General features: G+C 43.4%; 1 protein-coding gene and 1 pseudogene across 8 annotated transcripts in view; one reads left to right on the top strand and one right to left on the bottom strand.

Annotated features, from left to right (window-relative positions):
• IARS1 (isoleucyl-tRNA synthetase 1) overlaps positions 1 to 25,764 on the bottom strand; it is a 99,093-nt gene that overhangs the window by 17,151 nt on the left and 56,178 nt on the right. For all 8 annotated transcript variants that reach the window (XM_036311191.1, XM_036311190.1, XM_036311189.1 and 5 more), the window contains 7 exons: positions 22,541 to 22,632; positions 18,793 to 18,870; positions 11,071 to 11,192; positions 9,406 to 9,508; positions 9,072 to 9,155; positions 3,218 to 3,392; positions 433 to 545 (listed from right to left, as the gene is read on the bottom strand). In XM_036311191.1, coding sequence (XP_036167084.1) covers positions 433 to 545; positions 3,218 to 3,392; positions 9,072 to 9,155; positions 9,406 to 9,508; positions 11,071 to 11,192; positions 18,793 to 18,870; positions 22,541 to 22,632 — 767 coding nt within the window. The remainder of the gene's footprint in view (positions 1 to 432; positions 546 to 3,217; positions 3,393 to 9,071; positions 9,156 to 9,405; positions 9,509 to 11,070; positions 11,193 to 18,792; positions 18,871 to 22,540; positions 22,633 to 25,764) is intronic.
• LOC118657336 lies at positions 9,581 to 9,871 on the top strand (annotated as a pseudogene).

The raw sequence follows: 25,764 nt of genomic DNA, 5'->3' as shown, positions 1-25,764 counted from the left end.
CCCCAGAATCCAAAACTGCCCGCACTCCCTAGCCATCTACCCACACTCGATAGGAGCTCTTCTCTGGACTTATTTCTACCAGATAATTTATCAGGCAGAATAACATGTGGCTCACTCTCCTATCTCCATGACTGGCTTATTCCTTTAAGAGTGGGGTAACATCTGACTCCTTGTAGTATGACCCAATACTTAGGACAAGTACTCCCATGTAGAAGTCACAAAATATCTATTTATGCACTGGTTAAAAGACATATGTAAAGAGCATATCATAGAGGAGTTTAATAAGCCAATTTAAAATGAATAACTGGTTTGTTTAACACCAAGCAAGACAAGCTGTTAATAACACTTTCAGGAAAGGCACAGGTACAATATAATTTCTCCAATATGATCTTATCTTTTGATCAAGAAATGCTCTAGGGCACAGAAAAATACCTGAGCGTCCGAGTGTGCTTCAAACTGGGCTGTCTCAACTGTTGCTTGATCAAAGGTGTACATAAGGCGAATGTCATCTTCATGCAATTCATGGCCTTCCACAACAATGGACCCTAGCAGAGATGCAACTGCCACTGTTAATCAGTCCCTCTTCCTCCACAAACTGTCCTGCTACAAGTACATTGTGCCTATACAGAGGCTTCATGATATCAAGTCCTCCTGACCCAATGTCTATGGCTGTATATAAACTCCCAGGTCCAAAGACATGCCAGGAGGCCATGAATCCCCACCTTAAATACAGACGTCATGATGTAATGAAGGATGCAGTCTTTAGAGCCAAATCAAACGAAGGCCCACCCCTCAATGATGGTAGGGCCTCGGTCCCATTGTGTGCTGAGCAGTGTGCCATCAGGTAGGTTAAATGAGGTGAACAGTATGATATTCTCAGTGTAATTCCTGCCAGCCCAAGCAGAGGAACCACCAAGGCTGGCAATTCCCATCTTCAGGAAGCCCGTGTGGTTACCATTCATGTTCTTCGTCTCTGAGCACTGAGCTGCCATTCTCACTTCCTGTCACTGGGATCTCAAAATTATTTTGCTTTCCATCAGTGCAGATCAGTCTATTCAGAAACTACAGTTTAAAAATGGCCGCCTTTTGGTTTCAAATATGATGTATTTCAGAAATTTTTGATATTTTGGCTATCTGATAAAACAACTTAGATTCACAACTGGAAAGATGATCAAAGATTTTATTAATTTAATATATCAAGTTAAATTAGTTATGACTCAACTTTTAGTTGCTAGCCTCTCATGTAAGATCTCCAGATAAATTTTATCAAAAAATTTGAGGAATCCTAAGGACATTTCCATCAGTTTCCATCATCACTCATCTGAGCTGAGTCTTTAAATATCTTTTCATGTCACTTCTGTGCTTATGATTTTCAACTTTAGAGGGAGCCCTTAACTTCCAAAACCTTGCATCCCCAGACACAGCTGCAGATGGCTGTAAAGAGGCCGATCATGATTCTAATCATGGCAGAGCCGATAACTTCTGAACCCATGGATATGAGAGCTGACTCCTTTCCTAAACTCCTCAGTGTCCCACAGGTTTCCATCCCGGCACTTATCAAAACAACCATTACCTCCATATGTCTTCCACGTCAACCAGCACAATGAGGGTGAGGACAATGTCTGTCTTATTATTATTAAACTCGATGTTGCCAGTGCCACCCAAACAGAAGGACTCTGAGTGAACAGAGCCAGCCTTGGCCAATTAAGAGACCAGTATGTGAATTCTAGAAATTTTAGAGAAACTGTGACAGGTTCTGACTTAAGTCATCATCTCCCCCACCTCCTCCCAATAGCACCCCTAAGGGTTCTTTCTGCTTTTTCTTTGACGAGGGTAGATTTTCTGTGCCCACATTAACATTTGTAGAATTCAATGGCAACCATTTGATTCTGTAATTTCTACCTAGAAATTTAGTCCAAAGAAATCAATTTCACAAAATATTCAGATGAAATATTCATTGAAATATAACATGGTATTAAAAAGAATGAAAAAAAACCCCATAAGGTACCAATAATAAAAGACTGATTAAAACCATTATCAGATATCCATATGAAGGCAAATTAGACAGTTATTGAAATGGGATTTTAAAATAAACACTTAGAAAAGTTTATAATATATTATTAAAAATGCAAAATAAGCCCTAACCGGTTTGGCTCAGTGGATAGAGCGTCGGCCTGTGGACTGAAAGGTCCCAGGTTCGATTCCAGTCAAGGGTATGTACCTTGATGTGGGCACATCCCCAGTAGGAGGTGTGCAGGAGGCAGCTGATTGATGTTTCTCTCTCATCGATGTTTCTAGCTCTCTATCCCTCTCCCTTCCTCTCTGTAAAAAATCAATAAAATTGATTTTTTTAAAAAGTAAAATAAAAAGGGGAAACAAAATGCAAAAATGAATGAGAAACAAAATTTAAAGTTACAGTGTGATCTGTTTCTATGTAACTAAAAGGAAATGAATCAGAATTTTAACAGTGCTCCAGTACCTAACATATTATATACTTCTAAAATATGTGTGTGTATATTTTTTATTGATTTCATATATCAATAATATATATTTATATATATATATAAATAAATAATTGATTTCAGAGAGGAAGGGAGAGGGAGAGAGATTAAAACATCACTGATGAGCCCTAACTGGTTTGGCTCAGTGGATGGAGCGTCGGTCTGCGGACTGAAGGGTCCCAGGTTCGATTCCGGTCAAGGGCATGTACCTTGGTTGTGGGCACATCCCCAGTGGGGGTTGTGCAGGGGCAGCTGATCAATGTTTCTCTCTCATCAATGTTTCTGACTCTCTATCCCTCTCCCTTCCTCTCTGTAAAAAAAATCAATAAAATATATTTAAAAAACAAACAAAACATCATTGATGAGAGAGAATCATGGATCAGCTGCCTCCTTAACGCCCCCTACTGGGGAACGAGCCCACAACCCACGCATGTGCCCTTGAATGGAATCAAACCCAGGACCCTTCAGTCTGCAGGTCGACGCTCTGCCCACTGAGGCAAACTGGCTAGGGCTGCACCTAACACATAAAACAGCAGAGAATAGGCACTGAATCTACATCACATGAACGGATGATGAGTTAGGGGTGATTGTTATTGCCTTCTTTAAGTTTTTCTAAATTATCAGAATTATTTCTAATAAACGTTTTTCTTGAAGTTTATGACAGTGAATGCCAACCAGAAGCCTCCCTGAGCCAAGGCTCCATCCGCGACCCTCACCACGCTTCTGGAACTGCTCCAGCTCCTCACTGCTCAGCTGCTTGATTGACGTCATCACTGCCTTGAAGGCTCCCTTCAGCCGCTTCCCCAGGATCATGTGATCTGGCTCTGCCCTTAGGCGAATACCATACTTTTTTTTATCTGTAGACAGTGTAACTTTTCGAACATTCAACTCCTATGATTGGTAGACAAGATGAAAAAACAAGGGAAATAAAACAAATATCAAAAAATTGCTCACAAATGTTGATAGTAACATTATTTACAATGAACAAAAAGTGGACAAACTCAAATGTCCATCAACTGTGAACAGAGCTTAGAAAATATTGTCTATCCAGCCCGAGCTGGTGGATAGAACATCAAACTGCAAACTGAAGGGCCCGGGGTTTGATTCTGGTCAAGGGTATGTACCTTGATCGCAGGTTCCCTCGCCCTGGTCAGGGTACGTGCAGGAGGCAACCAGTGAATGTGTCTCTCTCACAATGATGTTTCCCTCTCTCTTTCCCCCTCTCTCCCCCTCTCCCTTCTACTCTCTCTAAAAATCAATGGAAAAATATCCTCAGATGAAGATTAACAACAACAAAAAAGACAAACAAATGCTGACAGCAATAAAATTATTCACTAAACAAAAAGCGGACCTCAAATGTCCATCAACTGTGAACACAGATAAAAAATGTCGTCTAAACAGCCCGAGCTGGTTTGGCTCAGTGGATAGAGTGTCGACCTGCAGACTGAAGGGTCCTGGGTTCAATTCTGGTCAAGGGTACATGCCCGGGTTGTGCGCTCAATCCCCAATAGGGAACATGCAAGAAGCAGCCTATCAATGATTCTATCTCATCATTGATGCTTCTCTCTCTCTCTCCCCATCTCCCTCCCTTTCTGAAATCAATAAAGATATATATATATTTTTTAAAATGTGGTCTATAGCCCTGACCGGTTTGGCTCAGTGGATAGAGCGTCAGCCTGCGGACTGAAGGGTCCTAGGTTCGATTCCGGTCAAGAGCATGTACCTTGGTTGCGGGCAAATCCCCAGTAGGAGATGTGCAGGAGGCGGCTGAATCGATGTTTCTAACTCTCTATCCCTCTCCCTTCCTCTCTGTAAAAAATCAATAAAATATATTAAAAAAAAAAAATGTGGTCTATCCATACAATGGATTCTTATTAAATATTAAATATAAAGAAATGAAGCACTAATTCATGCTAAACATGAATAAAGTAGGTGTCAGATACAAAAGACCATGTATCATATGATTCTATTTATAGGAAATGTCCAGGGACAGAAAACAGGGGTGTGGCTGACAGGGATGGTGGAATGTTGAGGAGAAATGGTGCATTAATTTAAAGGATATGGGACTTCTTTATGTGGCGATGAAAATGTTATAAGATTGTGGGACTAGTCGCACAACTCTATAAATTCATACTAAAAACCATTGAAATGAAAGGTATGAAAAAAACGTTTCCTGTCCTGCTCAGTCAAAATAGTTGAGCATAAAATCAACTAAAAACAAATCTAGAAAAAGGTTGTATCTCTCAAGGTAGGTAACCTTTGCTCAAGCCATTTCAGAGCACCACATGTTAACCACTAAGCAGAATCAGTTAACCAAAACATTTCATGCCTCCATCAAGCTATTCAACATCACTAATGCAACAGGAACTGACAGCACAGGAAATGTGACTGAAGCAAATTGTAAGGAAGTGTCTAGTTTTCCCATTATACATAACTGTGTTACATGACCTTATTATAGTGATTAAGATGTTCTATTTAAATATATTCTATTTTTGAGGAGAACCAAGATGGCGGCATAGGTTAACGCCGGAGTTTGCTGCCTTGAACAACTACTTCAAAAGTGAAACTAAAAGTCGGAAGGGACATCACCCAGAACCACAGGAACACTGGCTGAGTGGAAGTCCTACAACTAGGAGGAAAGAGAAACGCATACGGACACTCAGAGGAGGCGCAGTGCTGAAGTCAAATTCTGAGGTGCGGAGTGCGCGGAGCAGGCTGGCGGTGGAGGGCGCGGTTGGCGTTTTCAAACGGGAGGGAGTCGCAGACTCTGAGCTCCAGATACGGGCGAGTCTTTAGGGACCCAGACTCAAACGGGAGAAGCGGGACTGTCTGGCTTCGGTCAGAGCGAGTGCAGCTTTCTCTCCGAGCTTTGCAGCGGGTGCTGGGACTCAGAGAGGCAGAGCCCCTGGGGACAGGACAGAGAGCCGCCATAACTGCTCTCTCCGGCCCACCCTGTTGATCCTGTGCGACCCGCCCCGCCCAAGCCCTGCACAGAGGCATTTGCCGGATAGCCTCAGGCAAAGGCTAGATTAGCACCTCCCTAGAGGACAGAAGTTCTCTCACTGCAGACACAGCTGATTCTCACAGCCACTTGGCCCGGAGGTCAAACCCTCCCTGGTATTAGCTACAACAAGGTTTAACTATAAGACTGCGAACAAAGACCAAGAGGGGGTGCACCAAGAAAGCATAACAAAATGCAGAGACAAAGAAACAGGACAAAATTGTCAATGGAAGATATAGAGTTCAGAACCACACTTTTAAGGTCTCTCAAGAACTGTTTAGAAGCTGCCGATAAACTTAATGAGATCTACAAGAAAACTAATGAGACCCTCGATGTTATGTTGGGGAACCAACTAGAAATTAAGCATACACGGACTGAAATAACGAATATTATACAGACTCCCGACAGCAGACCAGAGGAGCGCAAGAATCAAGTCAATGATTTGAAATGCGAGGAAGCAAAAAACACCCAACCGGAAAAGCAAAATGAAAAAAGAATCCAAAAATGCGAGGATAGTGTAAGGAGCCTCTGGGACAGCTTCAAGCGTACCAACATCAGAATTATAGGGGTGCCAGAAGATGAGAGAGAGCAAGATATTGAAAACCTATTTGAAGAAATAATGACAGAAAACTTCCCCCACCTGGTGAAAGAAATGGACTTACAGGTCCAAGAAGCGCGGAGAACCCCAAACAAAAGGAATCCAAAGAGGACCACACCAAGACACATCATAATTAAAATGCCAAGAGCAAAAGATAAAGAGAGACTCTTAAAAACAGCAAGAGAAAGAAACTCAGTTATCTACAAGGGAATACCCATACGACTGTCAGCTGATTTCTCAACAGAAACTTTGCAGGCCAGAAAGGAGTGGCAAGAAATATTCAAAGTGATGAATACCAAGAACCTACAACCAAGATTACTTTATCCAGCAAAGCTATCATTCAGAATTGAAGGTCAGATAAAGAGCTTCACAGATAAGGAAAAGCTAAAGGAGTTCATCACCACCAAACCAGGATTATATGAAATGCTGAAAGGTATCCTTTAAGAAGAGGAAGAGGAAGAGGAAGAAAAAGGTAAAGATACAAATTATGAACAACAAATATGCATCTATCAACAAGTGAATCTAAGAATCAAGTGAATAAATAATCTGATGAGCAGAATGAACTGGTGATTATAATAGAATCAGGGACATAGAAAGGGAATGGACTGACTATTCCTGGGGGGGGAAAGGGGTGTGGGGGATGTGGGAAGAGACTGGACAAAAATCGTGCACCTATGGATGAGGACAGTGGGTGGGGAGTGAGGGCGGAGGGTGGGGCGGGAACTGGGAGGAGGGGAGTTATGGGGGGGAAAAAAAGAGGAACAAATGTAATAATCTGAACAATAAAGATTTAATTAAATAAATAAATAAATATATTCTATTTTTATCCACATCTGCAAGCATTACTTACAAAATTTATAACTCTTTACTTTCTAATATTTTTCTGTAATTCTCTAGCAATTCAAAACCAGTATCCTGTATAGTAAAAGGCTAATATGCAAATAAACCGAACAGCAAACAACTGAATAACCAAACAACTGGTCGCTATGATGTGTGCTGACCACGAGGGGGCATGCACAGAACATGGCAGGCATTGGCCATGGCTGGATGGTGGAGCAGGTGAGCAGGGGCGCCACACCAAGGTGGGGCACTGGTCACTGTCATCAGGGCAAGCCTATGGTGGTTTCTGAAAATACTTTGCTCCCACGTGCTGCAGTCCCGCCCGGTGCTCAGACCGGCTGCCAGTGCTGCCAGTGGATGGAAGCAGCAGCTCTGGCACCGTCGGTGGGTGTAAGTGGCAGCTGCCGGCCCTGATCACCCCTGAGAGCTTCTCCACCTCCCCCTGCTCCCGAGGGGCAATTGGGGCAGCAGGCACCGCTCACACCTGCTGCTGGCATTGGCCCCAATCTCTCCGTGCTGTCAGTAGGTGTGAGCGGGACAGCAGGGGCGGGTATGCCCTCAGACAGGGGACTGGGGGGCCGCGGCGGGAGGGATCAGGCAGTGGCGCAGGGGGTGGGCAGAGACCTACCCCTGTGCCCACTGCAGCCTCATGGCCCACAGTTCCTTTCAAGGTGCATGAATTCCTGCACTGGGCCCCTAGTAAATATTATAATACTAGACGCCCAGTGCACGAAAACTTGTGCACTCTGGGAGGTCCGGTCCCTCAGCCTGGCCTGTGCCCTCTCGCAGTCCGGGAGCCCTTGCTCCTTACTGACCGACTGCTCCCTGCTCCTTAGCGCTGCCTCAGAGGCACTCTCACCACCACTGCACTCTCCAGCCCTGAGCCCAGCTTCGGGCTGAGCAGCGCTCCCCCAGTGGGAGCGTACTGATCACCAGGGGGCAGTTCCTGCATTGAGCGTCTGCCCCCTGGTGTTCAGTACATGTCTTAGTGAGTGATTGAGTGGCCTTAGCACATCATTAGCATATTAAGCTTTCATTGGTTGAATGGACAACTGGACACTTAGCATATTAGGCTTTTATTATATAGGATTTTCTACAATACGATATATTTATTTTTAAATCATCATGGAATAAAACCTTTTTGCAGGATAACTGACAATATGTTAAACTCTTGACCTCAAACCTTCCCTTCTGGCAATCTATCCAAGGTCCATACTCTGACACAGGCACAAAGATACACACAAACCTTTTGTTTGTAATGGGAAACCTAAATTTCCAACGATAGGAGAGATAGTAATTATGATACAGCCAGAAAGTGAACATGATGCAGCTGCAATACGAAGAAAGTACATCTGTATGTTCTAACCTGAGATGCACTTTACTGTGTGAAGAGGTCTATAAAATGCTAGGAACAACCCTGGCAGAAGACAGCCTAGTGAACAGGCTTAGGAGGGGTGAGAGTGCAGGGAGCAAATGGGATATGAAGGACTATGTCAGAGCTTGAACTGTTTACAAACCGCATGTTCACTTGTCACATAGATAATCTGAAGGAACCAAGTTTTTTTGTTAATTATCAGCAAGTACTTTAGGGAAGAGAAGTGGATGAAGGTATAAATGATCCAATTAAGGCAAGGAAATTAATTGACCTTGAAATCTTTTTGTGTGTTTGTGTGAATCCTTACCTAGGATATTTTTTTCCATTACTTTTCAGAGAGTGGGAGGGAGGAAGAGGGAGGGTGAGAGAGAGAAACATTGATGCAAGAGACACATCAACTGGTTGCCTCCCACACACAACCTGACCAGGGGTGGGGTGTAAACCCACAACCCAGGTTATGTGCCCTCGACCTGGAATGGAGAATTGAACCCATCACCATTTGGTGCACAGGCCAATACTCTAACCACTGAGCGGCAAGGACAACCTTGACATAATTTATAGAGAATTAAAATAACAATGTGAAAATTGATGATGATTCTTAGCAGCAAGGAAATGTTCAGAGTTAAATTATGTATATAAAAAATAAAAAAGGATAAATTATACACTCAAAGTGTAGTTTATCGGAGAGTCCTAATCAAAATAGTCTCCTCAATGAAAGAAGTCTGCTTAGACCCAGGGACAAATCACATGCCTTACCTCAATAATATACTTCTCCAAAGATCTGATATCACCGAGAGCTTCTGGATCTTGATGGATAACGACAATTTCTTTCAAAGGATACTAGGAGGAAAAGACAAGAACCAGTTCACTAAGCAGCCAGTCCTCACAACCAGAGAAAAATGGAACGTTAAATATTTTAATCTAATGTCAGGTTCAAAGAATAACTAGGCTCAACTTATATTAAGTCATTCATACCCTTACTGTAGAAATGAATAAAAACTGCCATTGCTGGAAGCTCTCTATACAAAGAAAATACTCAAAGACATAATTATTTAGGTCTGTGCAATGTAAAGTAAATAGAATTTCAAACCTTTATTGGAATAGTTTTGCGGTCACGAATCACTCGCCCAAGTTCAATCACAGACTGCATTCTAGATACTGCACTCTCTGTTTTCTTGTCAATCAATTCCTCTCTGATTAGAAGAAGGGGGGAAATAAAAGGTATTAAATTTAAAGGAAAAAATCCCGGGGAGGAGGGGAACGAGGATCAAGATGGTCTACATCGTGAACGGACAAGTGTTGGACAGCGGGAGTCAGTCCCCATGGAGATTATCTTTAATAACAGATTTCTTCTGGGAAATAGCTGAATTCGTGGTTTTGTTTTTCAAAACTCTGCTTCAGCAAGATGTGAAAAAGGGAAGAGGCTACGGAAACTCATCTGATTCCGGATATGATGATGGAAAAGGGCCCCCAGGAAATCCTCCCAGAAGAATGGGTCGAATTAATCATCTGCGTGGCCTAATCCTCCTCCAATGGCTGGTGGATAAGGAAGGTAAATGTCTGCTCTAAGAAGCAGACGACTGGACATGCACATTCATAGCGGAAGGAAACCATCAAGCAGTGAAGGGCTGACCAGGCTGGACAAGTAAATGAATGTGTATGTCTAAACAAGAATTACTCTGTGTCCTCACAGACGAATGAGGGCCTGTTGGGAATTCCCTCACAGGGATCTGGCATGACTGACATGCAATTCTATAAATGCACATGTTTGTCTCATTATCTTTTTGTACAGTTTATTGAAAGTATTAATATAGTTTAATACGTAAATATTTTTAGGTTACATAATTGACTACTCATATTTGTATAATTAAAACTCCAAATTTGAAGAAAATTAAAAGCCTATTTATTTAGTACTGTTGGTGTCCTTTTTCAACTTCTGAAAGTGTTCATTGTTAATTTGTTCTCATTTATAAATAAATCACATTGTATTTAAAAAAAAGAAAAGGAAAAAATCCCAAACAATAGGCATGCCTACATAAGGAAGAGGGACAGGTTAAAGATATGATGGTGTGGCTAGGCCTACTGGTGAGGCACTTGGGGAAGGACAGTGTGCACTGGCCCTGGGGGTACATGGCAAGAAGTAGGCGGCAAGCTAGAGTCTCCTGGTCAGTACCCAGCAGCTCCCCTAGGTGACTTGAACAACCTGGTCACAGCACACGTGCTGCAGTGCTGTAAGTGGTTTCACACTGAGCATCCCCATTTCTACCTATTCTGTACCCTTAGGAGCAGCTCAGGTGAGAGGCATGGAACCAAGAGGCCAGCTAGGGCCCCCACACCAGTGCATCTTTGGCAACTTCCCTTCCCATGGTCCCGGTGAGGCTTACATATATTTGATTCTTCTGTTTGTTTGTTTGTTTTTTTCTTGTTGTTAATCCTCAACCAAGGATATTTTTCCCTTTGCTTTTTAGAGATATGATGATGGAAGAGGGAAGGAGTGTAAGGGAGGGAGTGAGAGGAAGTGGAGAGAGAGAGAGAGAGAGAGAGAGAGAGAGAGAGAGAGAGAGAGAGACAGAGAGAGACAGAGAAACATTGATGTGAGAGATGTTGCCTCCTGCACGTACCCCAACAGGGGCCGAAGATCAAACCTGGAACCCAGATACGTGACCTTGACCAGGAATTAAACCCATTACCCTCTGGTGTGTCGACCTATGCTCTAACCACCAAGTAACTGGCCAGGGCCGTATTAGATTCTTACCGAACACGGGGCAGCATGAGGTAGTGGATGCTGAGTGTGTCCTTGTCCTGGACAGAAACAGGGTCAATCAGCATCTTAAGATTCTGGTACATCAATTCAGTAAGAAAAGGGGTATACGGGGCCTATTAAGGACAGAGCAGAGAACATCATGTCATTCGTATGCAACCATCATTAGCTGACCTCAGAGTGGAAAATGGGAAGTAAACCTTTTCGAGAAAGACAGATATCTGCAGAGAAGTGGGCATGAGTTAACTAAGCATGTACTACGAAAGAGAGGACCTCATTTTGACTTAGGAGAGAGGACCTTCCTGTGAAGCACAGTGGAGTACAGCCAGGACCCAAAGCATCCTGGAGGATTTCTGCAAAAAGAAGAGTGACTATCCTATGTCAAGACAGGACAGAAAAACCCCAAGTAAACAACATTGGTCTTAAGGTTCTAGAAAAAGAAGAACAAAAGCAGTCCAAGTTCTGGAAGAAAAGAAAAATTAGAGCAGAATAAAATGAAGTGGAGAACTAAAACACTACACAAAAAATTAATGAAACAAAGAGCTGCCTCTATATAAAAAGATTAATAAAATTGACAAATTCTGGCTACACTCATTACAGAACAAAAAGAGAAATAAGCAAGATGAGAAATGAAAGAGAAGTTACCACAGACATCACAGAGGATCACACTAAAATAGACCACCAAATTTAATAACTTGAAAGAAATGAGTAATTTCCCAGACATATAGAACTGGAAAAATCTAAATAGACTAACAGTGAGGAAATTGAAAGAACCATCAAAAATCTCCTGGTGTGGCTCAGTGGTTGAGCGCTGACTCATGAACCAAAAGGTCCCCGGTTTGATTCCTGATCAGGAGACATGCCTGGATTGTGGGCTCTAGCTCCAGTAGGGGGGTGTAGGAGGCAGCTGATTGATGCTTCTCTCTCAGCCATGTTTCTATCTCTCTAAAAAATCAATAAAAAACAGACTATTCAAAGAGTGAACCAAGATAGTGACGCAGGAAAATGCCAGTACTTGCTGCCTTCCACAACCACATTAAAATTATAACTAAAGCCCTAGCCGGTGTGGCTCAGTAGTTAGAGTGTTGGCCTGGGGACTGAAGGGTTCGATTCCGGTCAAGGGCACATGTCCGGGTTGTGGGCCCAATCTCCCCACTAGGGGGTGTGCAGGAGGCAGCCAATAAATGATTCTTTCTCATCATTGATGCTGCTATCTCTCTCTCCCTCTCCCTTCTCTGAAATCAATAAAAAACAAATTAAAAAACAAAACAAGGGATAAAAAAATAAAAATGATTATACACACACACACACACATACATATATATAACTAAAATACAGAACAACCATCATTCAGACCCAGTTGAAATCTGGCTGAATGGAAGTCCTACAACTAGAGAAGTAAATAAGAAAGCACATGCCACACACAAGACCCCTCAGTCCAGGGTTCCAGTGCTGGAAAGAGAAGTCCCCATAACTTCAGGCTATAAAAACAAGCAGGGATTGAGGCTGAGTGACATGGAGTACCAGCAGTTCCTCTTAAAGGGATGATACACAGACTTACTCAGACTTGCTCCCTCTGAGCTCCAGTGCTGGGGCAGTGGCTTGGGGGGGATCCAGGGACATATGGGAAGGAACTGGATTGTCTGGCAGCAGAGCAAGAACTAGAATGTCGCTTTCTCCCAGAAAGGAGTGCTCACAAGGGTTCATCATTCCTATGCTGAGACCTCCCTCCTAATCCCTCCCGTCCCAGAGCTGACTGACAGGTGTCATATCTGTCTCCATCAACCTTGCTCACACTGTTCGCTACACCCTGGTGTTCTAAAACCCTGCCCCACTCAATTTGCAGCCCCACGTAAGCTATTTGTAGTGGCTTCTCCATATGAATGGCCTGTCCTTGCTCAGGCTTCAGTCTTTCCTAAAATAGCTAAAACAAGCAGAAGCTGGCATCAGCATGCTCCATACCTCTTAATAAGAAGCCCAAGACCCAGCATTAGCAGCAGCATGCCTTGCTTCACAGCTGGGCCTCACCTGGGCACCTCCAAGCCCAATACAAATAGCAGCCATCTGCAGATCACTCTGTAGCTCCTGCCAGTGCACTCAGTGGACAGCTTCAGACCACACCGTATTACAACACTTCACATACACAAGTAACACATGCAAGGAATCTAATGAACAAAATAAACTGATGAATAATATGGAAACAGAGGCATGGAATCCTGAAACAGACTGATGAATCTCAGAGGGAGGAGGGGAGAGGGTGGTCGGGACACCTGTAATACTCTCAACAATAAAGATTAAAAAATAAGTAAGTAAATAAACAAAAGGTTTGAATATTCAAAAAAAACCCCAATGAAAACATAAAAGAACAAACAAGAACAAACAAGCCATAGCCAGTTTGGCTCACAGGGTAGAGCACTGGCCCAAAGACTGAAGGGTCCTGGGTTTGATTCTTGCCAAGGGCATGTACTTCAGTTGTAGGCTCAATCCAGGACCCTGATTAGGACACGTTTAGGAGGCAACCAACTGATGTGTCTCTCTCACATTGATGTTTCTCACTCTCTCCCACTCCCTTCCACTCTCTCTAAAAAAATAAAAATCAATGTAAAAAAAAAATCTTGGGTGAAGATTAACAAAAACAAACCAAAACAAAATATAAACCAAACTAAACTCCCCACAACAAAATAAACCTCCTAAAATCCAAAAGTGCAGGACCAGATAGCTTCACCAGTGAAGTCTATCAAAAATTCAAAGAATATTTAATACATATTCTGCTCAAACTCTTCTGAAAAACTGAAAAGCCAATACTTCCTAATACATTTTATAAGGCCAACATAACCCTGATACCAAAACCTGGCATGGATAACACAGAAAAATAAAATTACAGACCAATATCTCTGATGAGTACAGATGCAAAAACCCTAAATAAAATACTAGCAAATCGAATACAATAGTACATTAAAAAATAATACACCATGATCAAGGGTTCATTCCAGGGTACAAGGATGGTTCAATATACACAAATCAACTTAGCCTTTTATATATACAGAATAAATTTGCTTAATTAGACCTGCTTTCTGATTTTGCTAAACTTTTTCCAGCCCAGTGAAGCACCCCAACTTCTCTTTCAAGTAATTGTCAACAACACAGCAGTAAATATCAACACAAAGCAGATTATTATTGTAGATCATATAGAGAGAACAAAGGGTAAAATATTTAACTGCAGCAGTGTTTGACTATATTCTGCACAGTGAGAAAACCTGAAGTCATTTCCAAGGTCCATCATTTCTAATTTCTTTTCAGTCGGGTCAAGTTTCTAAACTTTCTAAATCTCTGTTTTCCAGCTAATGAAAAGAAAATAGAATTCCACCAAGTCTCCTATCTACCTACTCCAGGACTTCTGTGAAGATCAAACAAGATGAGGCTCAGGAAAACGCTTCACAGACATTTAAAGTGTGAAATGTTTGCACCTGGCTATAAAGTAAGCCATGTTCCTGAGCTGAAAAAACTGCAAGGAGGCTAGTCATCACTAGGGAGAGGAAGCCGGGCGTTGCTACGTGATGTCATTACCTGGCGCCCACAGCAACTGTTTCCAGGCTGAGCTGGGTTGTGGGCTGCATTTTGCGCCATGGGGTCTCGGCAGCATCAGCTTCGATTTGGTGGGCTGTCGCTCTGGGGTGGTGGTGGGGCCTGTGTCCCACTTGGGGGAAGCCACGTGCTGCTTTGTGGGCGCAAGGTCCGCAGTGCCATTTCTCTGTAAATGGCCAGTGCATTGAGCATCTACCCTCTGGTGGTCAGTGCGCTTCACAGCGACCAGTTGGACACTTAGCATAAAAGCCTAATATGCTAAGTGTCCGGTCATCCATTTAAACAAAGAGTAATATGGTAATGATATGCTAAGGCCGCTCAACCACTTGCTATGACGTGCACTGACCACCAGGGGGCAGACAGTCGACTGGTTGAGCAGTCGCTATGATGTGCACTGACCACCAGGGTCAGACACTCTGAGTGGTAGGTTAGCTTGCTGCTGGGATCTGCCTAACCAGGACTGAGCGAGATGGCCGCATATACCCTGGACCCCTCCCGTGATCCATCCCTGGCTGGCCAACCTCCCGCGTCCCTACCCAGCCGTGATAGTGCACCAGTGGGGTCCCTCGGCTTGGCCTGAACCATCGCGTAATCCGGGACCCCTAGGAGGATGTCGGAGAACCAGTTATGGCTCGATCCCACAAGCATAAAAGGCTAATATACAAATTGACCAGTCGCTATGATGCGCACTGACCACCAGGGGCAGACACTCAACGCAGGAGCTGTCTCCTGGTGGTCAGTGCGTTCCTACAGGGGGAGCACCGTTTGGCCAGAAGCCGGGCTCACGGCTGGCAAGCGAAACAGCGGTGGTGGGAGCCTCTCCCACCTCTGTGGCAATCGGACATCCCCCGAGGTCTCCCGGACTGCGCGAGGGCACAGGCAGGGCTGAGGGAACCCAAGTGCACGAATTTCATTCACTGGGCCTCTAGGATAAAATAGTACTGGAAGACCTAGCCAGAGTAATCAGGCAAGAGAAAGAAATAAAAGGCATTCAATTTGGGAATGAAGAAGTGAAAGTGCCACCGTTTGCAGATGACATGGTTCTTTATATAGAAAACTCTAAAGACACCACCAAAAAACTATTAGAAACAATGAACAAATGCAGGAAGTGGCAGGATACAAAATTAATAAACAAAAATACACTGATCTGCTTTCCTATATACTAACAATGACATTTTAAAAACAAACTAAAAAATGAACAATAACAAAAAATCCTTTTGTAATTGCAACAGAAGTAGAATACTTGGGAATAAACTGGACAAAGGATGTGAAGGACCTGTACACTGAAAACTGCAAGATATTATTTAAAAAGTTTGAAAAAGACATAATAAATTGGAAAGGTATTCCATATTTATGAATTGGAAGAATCACCATAGTTACAATGGACATATTATCCATAGCAATATACAGATTTAATGCAATCGCCTATCAAAACCCCCATGGCATTTAAAAAAGAAATAGAACACAAAATCATCACATTTGTATTGAACCACAAAAGACCCCAAACATCCAAAACAATCCTGAGAAAAAAGAACAAAACTGAAGGTATCACACTCCCCGACTTCAAATTACACAAAGCAACAATAATTAAAACAGCATGGTATTAGCAGAAAAACAGACACAAAATTTAAGGAAACAGAATTAAGAGCTGAGTCCAGAAACAAACCCACATGTATGCGGGCAAATGATTTTTGACAAAGGAGCCAAAACATACAATGGAAAAAAGAAAGACTTTTTAATAAATGGTGCTGGGGACTTTAGAAAGCCACATGCAAAAGAAGCAAATTAGTGTTTATCCATATATCTTAGAACTTAGGTACTAAATTTTATGGACCTTGGTCTTACGGAGAATTCTATGAATTTGACTCCAAAGGTAAGGGAAGTAAAAGCAAAAATAAATGAATAGGACTATATCAAACTAAAAAACTTCTGAACAGCAAGACACCATGAACAACAACAACAACAAAAACAGAAAGGAATGGTGAAAATATTTGCAAACAACAGCTCTGACATGCAGTTAATATCCAAAATATATCAAGAACACAACACTGAAGAAATAATCCAATTACAAGAGGGACAGAAAACCTGGACACTTCTTCCAAGAAGACATAGAACTGGCCTACAGACATATGAAAAGATGCTCAACTTCATCAGCTATTAGGAAAATGCAAATCAAAACTAGAATGAGTCACCACCTCACACTTGTTAGAATGTTATTATCAATAAGAAAGCAATAACAACAAGTGTTGGAGAGGTTGTGAAAAAAAAGGAATCCTCATTCATTGTTGATGGGAATATAAACTGTTACAGCAAATATGAAAAACAGAAACAGTACGGAGGTTCTTCAAATTTGTTAAGAATAGAGTTACCATATAATCAGCAACCTCTCTTCTGGGTATCTAGCGGAAAAATTTGAAAACATTTATTTGCAAAGATATATGCATCCCTAGGTTCTGTGCAGCAGATTCATGGTGGCCAAGACATTAAAACAACTAAAGTGTCCTTTGATCAATGACTGGATTAAGAAGAGGTGGTACATATATAAAATGGAATACTACTCAGCTGTAAGATGAAACACTGTCATTTGCAACAACATGGATGGATCTTGAGAATATCATGGAAGCAAAATTAAGTCAGACAGAAAAAGCTAAAAACCATATGATTTCACTCATACTTGGGATATAAAATTGAAAACAACAAATGAACAAATAAGAAAAACAAACAAACAAAAACTCACAGACACAGGTAACTGTATAGTTGTTATTGCAGGGAAGGGGGTGAGAAAAGGGGTATCAAATAAATGGTGACAGAAGATCTGACTGGGTGGTGGACACACAGTGCGATATACAGATGATGTGTCATAGAATTGTACATTTGAAACTTATATGATTTTAATAACCAATGTCACCCCTGTAAATTAATTAACAAACAAAAAAAAGGAGTCACTGACCATGTGCCAGCAAAGTCAATATAAAAAGGACTCAATGTCCCCAAAAGTCAGAACCTCATCTGCAACCTGGGGGAATACAACCTGCTTCTTAGGATAAAAATGAATGAGAAAAGATGTGAGGAACCAGGCACGAGACCTCATACAAAGCAGACTCTCATTCTGTGTATGTTTAGGAAATATACAGAAGGCACCTAATTGACAATGCAGTAGCCCAGTGGTCGGCAAACCGCGGCTCACGAGCCACATGAGGCTCTTTGGCCCCTTGAGTGTGGCTCTTCCGCAAAATATCACATGTGGGCGCGCATGTACAGTGCAATAGAAACTTCGTGGCCCATGCGCAGAAGTCAGTTTTTGGAAAGGAGATAGACGAAACAAGTATACAAAATGAGTGTAGATGGGAGAGTTGGAAGGGGTCGACCTCAGCGAATGTACCTTAATCAGATTGAGGACGTTTTTAGCAAAGGCCAGTTTAAGAGTACCCTACTTAAGTTAATAACAATGTACCTACCTAGATAGTTTAAGTTTAAAAAATTTGGCTCTCAAAAGAAATTTCACTCGTTGTACTGTTGATCATTGGCTCTGTTGACTAATGAGTTTGCCGACCACTGGAGTAGCCGAAATAGGATATGAGGAATTAAAACAAGTACAAATATACTGTATGTTATTTAATTAATATTTTAATTGGTAGGAATATGTGTCAAGTAAAACAACTGTAATATGTTTGGCGAGATGTCAGTTCAAGAGCTTCACTGTGACAATGACAGTGAAGAAGAGGTCCAATATTTAGGGGAACTTTGGCAATTCAATCTAGATGCAAGAACCTTGACCTGAAACATACTGCCAGTGGTGAAAAGAAAAAAAAAATCCAAATTGTTTTACAGTATTAACTTTTCACCACCTTTATTTAATTTTCCCATCACCATTTATCCCCCCTAAACCCTCCTTTCACCTCCCCATCAACCTCCCCCTGAAATCACCCCAAAACCCAACTTTTGAAACTATTGCTTGGTCCTTACTTGACACACATAAGATTTCTGAAAGGAACTAGAGATTTAAGTTGCTTTAAAACTCAATTTCTATTTCCGGTGGACCAAATACAGAATACAGACAGAGGACATGAAGCAATAGGGCGCTGTGAGCAGCCCACAGGACGAGTTATAGAATGGGGCAAAGAATCTTACCATCAGTCTGCACAGAGAAAGCAGAACACTGAACAAGGTTTCCAGGGCCGTAACACAATCCTCCATCCCATTTTCGCCCTAGTGAATAAAAAAGAAACACATACTGAACTGTTAAAACCAAGTAAGAAATTTATTAAAAAGAGACAATTCAGCCCTAGCTGGTTTGGCTCAGTGGATAGAGCATCGGTCTGTGGACTGAAGGGTCCTGGATTCGATTCAGTCAGGGCACATGCCTGGGTTGCAGGCTCGATCCCCAGTGGAAGGCGTGCAGGAAGCAGCTGATCAATGATTCTCTCTCATCATTGATGTTTCTATCTCTCCCTCTCCCTTCCTCTCTGAAATCAGTAAAACTGTATTTTAAAAAAGGAGAGACAATCCATAGGGAGCACATAACTAAAGAGAGAAAGAGAGAGAGAGAGAGAGAGAGAGAGAGAGAGAGACAATCCCTAGGGAGTACACATTGTACAGACAGGACAGAGAGAGCAAGGAGATGTGACTAGCACAGATGATCTGGGGCCAGGACAGAAAGCCAGGATGAGACCCTTACTCCCTCCCATACCACCTGAGGCCAAGCTAATGGAGAAGGGCTCTGTAACTGTGAGGTAAAGATGAGTTAAGAGAACCCGATATCTGAGAGTGGGATTCCCACACCATGGACAAGTAGTTGTTAACCCTTTGAGTGCCAATCAATATCCTAGGAACTATGCTAAAATTGCCAAGGCATTTTTGCTGATTTTACAGCAGTTTAGGAAAAAAATTGTGAATCACAAGTAAATGAAGCTACATATTCAGTATCTTCCACAAAATCGTCATCTTCACAGCAAGAATTGACATATTTAGCAATATCATCATCACTAATAAAAGCAGACCTATAACTGGACACTGCAGGAGGAGCACAATAGCGCTCCTGGCACTTTTGGCAAAAGACAGGAGTAGCTTGATCGCGCTCCCTGGCACTCTAGGGGTTAACATAAAAATTTAAAGCACTTTTAGGTAACTTTTAAAAAACATATATACTATGTATTTAAAAATAATTATATTGATTCATTATTAAAAAAACAAAGATAAAAAAGAACACTCAACCATAATTATGTTACCCAGAAAAAATTACTGTAAACATTTTAATGCATGTCCTTGTAGATTTTGTGTGTATAAAGACATACATGTATACATGTGCACATTTTAACAAAAATGAATTACTTCTGTTCTGGGCTTTTGTCATCAACACATTTGAAGGAAAAGCTAATGGGTAGCCCTAGCCAGATTGCCTCAGTGGATAGAGCACTGGCCAGCATACTGAATGGTTGCAGGTTCAATTCCAGTCAAGGGCATGAATCTCAGTTGCAGGCTCGATACCCGGTCACATGTGCGAGAGGCAATCAGTCAATGTGACACTCACATTGATGTTTCTCTCTCTTTCTCTCCCCTTCCCTACACTCTCTCTAAATATCAATGGAGGATTTAAAAAAACAGAACACCCACAAACAACAAAAATGATGGGCGGTAGGCACCTAACTGGCCTTTGGTATGGGTATGTCCTGTATTATATAATCACTAGAGGCCCGGTGCACGAATTCATGCACTGGTGGGGTCCCTCAGCCTGGCCTGTGCCCTCTTGCAATCTGGGATCCCTCAGGGGATGTCAGAGACCCAGTTTTGGCCCAAACCCCACAGGCCAGATCTAGGGACTATACCTGTGTACAAATTCATGCCCTGGGCCTCTAGTATGCATATAAGATCTTTGGTAGTCTCTTCCCACCCTCATCCTCCTCCCCTCTGAGATTCATCAGTCTGTTCCATGTTTCCATGCCTGTGCGTTGAGCATCTACCCCCCGTGGTCAGTGTGTGCCATAGCTACTGGGTGAATAGTGGCCTAGGCTTTTATATATATAGACTAGAGGCCTGGTGCACAAAAATTTGTGCAATCGGGGGTGTCCCTCAGCCCAGCCTATGCCCTCTTGCAGTCTGGGACCCCTTGGAGGATGACCACCTGCTGGCTTAGGCCGCTCCCTGGGGGATCGGGCCCAAGCTGGCAATCAGACATCCCTCTGGCAGCCCGGCAGCCCTCGGGGGATGTCCACTTGCGAGCGGGGAGCAGGCCTAAGCTGCAGTCGGACATCCTTAGCGCTGCGGAGGAGGCGGGAGAGGCTCCCACCACCACCGCTGTACTGGCAGCCATCAGCCTGGCTTGTGGCTGAGCAGAGCTCCCCCTGTGGGAGCGCACTGACCACCAGCGGGCAGCTCCTGCATTGAGCGTCTGCCCCCTGATGGTCAGTGTGTGTCATTGTGACCAGTCATTCCCAGTCTTTCTGCTGTTAGGGTCAGTTTGAATATTACCCTTTTACTATATAGGATAGAGGCCTGGTGCATGGGTGGGGGCCAGCTGGTTTGCCCTGAAGGGTGTCCCGGATCAGGGTGGGGGTCCCGCTGGGGTGCCTGGCCAGCCTGGGTGAGGGGCTGATGGGTGTCTGCAGGCTGGCCACACCCCCTTCAGGGTGGGGGTCCCCACTGGGGTGCCTGGCCAGCCTGGGTGAGGGGCTGATGGCGGTTTTCAGGCTGGCTATACCCCCTTTAGGGTGGGAGGTCCCCACTGGGGTGCCTGGCCAGTCTGGGTGAGGGGCTGAGGTCATTTTCAGGCTGGCCAAGCCCCCCGGTGATGGAAGCTCCCAGCCTCTCCTTTTTTTCTTTTATTCTGCGATATATTTACCTTCTATAATTGAAACGTTGTAGCCTTGAGAGGAGCTTAGAGCTAGCTAGGGCAGGTGGGAGGGAAGCCTCCTGCTCACTCCAGCTCCGTGGCCACGGCCTGCTGAAAGCAGGTATCTGGGGTTTATTTACCTTCTATAATTGAAACTTTGTTGCCTTGAGTGGAGCTCAGAGCCGGCCGTGGCAGGTGGGAAGCTTGGCTTCCTCCATCATCAGGGCAACCAAGCCTCCTGCTTGCTCCAGCTCTGTGGCTGCCAGCCGCCATCTTGGTTGGGTTAATTTGCATATAGTCACTTTGACTGGCTGGTGGGTATGGCTTAAGGCATAGTGAAGGTACAGTCAATTTGCATGTTTGTCTTTTATTAGTGCAGATAGAAGATTGTTTATGCATGGCTTAAGTCTTGAGACAGGACTTATTCATTCATTAAAAGTCCCCAACATGGCCGAAACCGGTTTGGCTCAGTGGATAGAGCGTCGGCCTGCGGACTGAAAGGTCCCAGGTTCGATTCCGGTCAAGGGCATGTACCTGGGTTGCGGGCACATCCCCAGTGGGAGATGTGCAGGAGGCAGCTGATCGATGTTTCTCTCTCATCGATGTTTCTGACTCTCTATCTCTCTCCCTTCCTCTCTGTGAAAAATCAATAAAATATATTTAAAAAAAAAAAAAAAAAGTCCCCAACATGCTCAAGGAAGAGTTTTATCAATAACTGACCCTCTATAGCTCAGAGTTCCTCTGGAGATCACAGTTGTATATGACATTTGAAAATATTTGCATAACTTGTTTTGGGTTTTAAGAGGTATGCTTAGTTTACTCCTATGTGGTCCTGAGCCTCCCTCCAATATGGCATGTCCATAATTGTGTTCTAAAAATATGCACCATGACTTTTAAAACTTACAGGTCCCTAGCCATCAAATGGCAATAAATAGAGTTAATATGCAACCTAAAAAGAAAAAAATTGCTTCAAAACATTACGGCATTGGGCTGTACTTATTTTCACACTTCCTACACTTTCTGCTCTTCTGAAGAACAGCCTGGACTTACCTTTAATCTTCGGCGGTTCATCCTGACATACCAATTGGTCAGAACATCGACAAACTTGACCAGGCGGGGCACCACAGTATAGAGCCTATAAGCTAAAAGCAAGATCAATCAATCAGGAACTGAGAATAGACTAAGCATTTGGGGTGCTTGGGGAAGGAGTGGACACAAGGAAAGAACGAGTAGCCCTGTCATCCAAGGGTCCCCATGCTTGTTGAGACAGAATGAACCAAAGGGAAGCAATCACACTGGCTCCTGCACTGAGGGCATACTCAATGACCGTAAACTATCTTGTGGTGCACACAACTGCCCTGTGAGCCACTGTCAGTGAGAAAAATGGATATCCTGTATATGTGGCCAAGAGGCCAACACTGCCCATCACACGACGCAGCAGGCACGTTTACCTGGAGCTGTACAATGCTAGAGCACCACACAGGCCCAACTTCCTTCACTGTGCTGCTCTGTATGTCAACTAAGACTGACACACAGTTTCTCAACCGGAGCAACTCTGTTCCACAGGGGACACTGGCAATGCCTGGAGACATCCTTGTCATAACTGAGCATATGGGTGCTCCACGCATCTGGCAAAGGAAGCCCAGTGATACTTGCTGCTCAACATCATATAACACACAGCCCAGCCCCACCAGAGAACCCACAAGCCCAAGCTATCCTTCATGATGCCACTGAGAAACTTAGCAAGAACCATGAGTAAAATAGAATAGGCTTTCTGAAGACCAAAATAGGAACATAGCTCATTTTACTGCACTTGTTTTATTATGTTTCAGATTTTTTAAAATACAAACTGAAGGCTTCTGGCAAACCTGGAAGTTAATTGGCACCATTTTTCCAACATAATTTGCTTGCTTTGTGTCAGTCATGATTCTTTCAATATTTCAAACTATTTCATTACTACACTTGTTATGATAATCTTGGATCAGTGGTCGTTGATGTTACTATTGCAACTGTTGTTTTGGGGTATCATGAACTACCACAAAACATTTCAAACTTAATCGATAAGTGTTGTGTGTTCCAATTGCTCTATTGACTGGCCATTCCCCTATCTCTCTCCTGCTCCTCAGGCCTCTCCAGTCCCTGAGATACAACAACATTGAAATTAGGCAATTAATAAAACTACAATGGCCTCCAAGTGCTCAAATGAAAGAGCCGCACAATTACTCCTGGTGAAGATGCTGTGGAGACCGTTGAAATGGCAACAAAGGATTTAGAACAGTGGTTCTCAACCTTCTGTCCCTTTAAATACAGTTCCTCATGTTCTGACCCAACCATAAAATTATTTTCGTTGCCACTTCATAACTGTAATGTTGCTACTGTTATGAATCGTAATGTGATTATCTGATATGCAGGATGGTCTTAGGTGACCCCTGTGAAAGGGTTGTTCAACCGTCAAAGGCAGGGGTCCTCAAACTTTTTAAACAGGGGGCCAGTTCACTGTCCCTCAGACCGTTGGAGGGCCAGACTATAGTTTAAATCTTATTTTGATGTAAAAAAACAAAACGGGAACAAATACAATATTTGTATTTGCATGTGGCCCGCGGGCTGTAGTTTGAGGACCCCTGGTCAAAGGGGTCGCAACCCACAGGTTGAGAACCGCTGATTTAGACTATTACATAAACTTAGTTGGTGAAGCAGCAACAGCGTCTGAAACTGACTCTAATTTTGAAAGAATGTCTACTGTGGGTAAAATGCTATCAAACAGCAACCCATGCTATAGAGAAACTGTTCATGAAAGGAAAAGTCAACTGATGCAGCAAACTTCAGTCATTGTTGGCCTATTTTAAAAAATGCCACAGCCACCACCACCACCCTGATTACTCAGCAGGCATCAAGATGAAGGAAAGAGCCCTGGCCAGGTAGCTCATTTGGCTCCAGTGTCATCCCAATATGCCAAGGTTGAGGGTTCAATCCCCAGTCAGGGCACATACAAGAATCAAACAAAGAATGCATAAATAAACGGAACAACAAATCAATGTTTCTCTCTCTCCCCCATCCTCTCTCTAATATCAATCAACAAATCCTATATAAGAAAAGCCTAATATGCTAAGTGTCTGGTCGTCTTTGTGACTGGTCGACCATTCAACCATCAAAGTGTAATATGCTAATGATATGTTAAGGCCGCTCAACCGCTCGCTATGACGTGCACTGACCACCAGGGGTAGGTTAGCTTGCTGCTGGGGTCCAGCCAATCGGGACTGAGCGAGACAGGTTGGACATGCCCTAGGGCCCTCCTGCAGTCCCTTCTTGGCCCTGATCATGCACTAGTGGGGTCCTTTGGCCTGGCCTGTGCCCTCTTGCAATCTGAGACCCCTCGGGGGATGTCAGAGAGACAGTTTTGGCCCAATCCTGCAGGCCACTTCACTCAGGAGGGCACCAGATGCAGGGCTTATGGCTGGCGAGCGCTGCTGCGACGGCGTGAGAGTCTTCTGATTGGGAATGATTGGGCGTTAAGCCCGCGGCAGGCACAGTGGGGCCAGGATGAGCGGGAGCAGCAAGTAGGAGTTGTAGGCAGGGTTGGACTGTGGGTTTCGGCAAGATCCTCACAGGCCACCCAGAGGGACCCCATCCATGCACGAATTTGTGCACTGGGCCTCTAGTAAATAAATAAAGGAAAGAACCCACACCAGTAAAACGGCTCCTACTGAAGGCTCAGATGATGGCTAACATTTTTTAGCAGCAATTTTTTTTCCTGTTAATCCTCACCCAAGTATATTTTTTCCCATTGTTTTTTAGAGAGTGGAAGGGAGGCAGGAGGGAGAGGAGGAGAGAGACATCGACTGGATACCTGCTACATGTGCCCCAATCAGGGGCAGGGAGTAAACCTCAAACCAGGTACATACCCTTAACTGAAATTTGAACCTGTGACCCTTCTGTGTACAGGTCTATGCTCTAACCACTGAACCCCACCAGCCACGACAAGCATTAAACTATTCTTTTTCTTTTTTTTTTTTTTTTTAGTAAACTGTTTTTAAAATTAAGGTGTGGACATTGTTTTAGACACAATGCTATTGCATACTTAATACTATTAAGTACAACTTACATATTCAACGGAAATCAAAAAAGTCATGTGACTTGCTTTATTGTATACTAGAGACCCAGTGCACAAAAATTTGTGCCCGGGGGTGGGGGGAGGGTTCCCCCTCAGCCAGGCCTGTGCCCTCTCGCAGTCTGGGACCCCTCGGGGGATGACCACCTGCTGGCTTAGGCCTGCT

This window comes from Myotis myotis, unplaced genomic scaffold, assembly GCF_014108235.1.
Source record: "Myotis myotis isolate mMyoMyo1 unplaced genomic scaffold, mMyoMyo1.p scaffold_m19_p_52, whole genome shotgun sequence".
Taxonomy (NCBI): domain Eukaryota; kingdom Metazoa; phylum Chordata; class Mammalia; order Chiroptera; family Vespertilionidae; genus Myotis; species Myotis myotis.
Note: the sequence above shows the minus strand (reverse complement) of the source record. Positions and strands in the feature narration are given on the sequence as shown.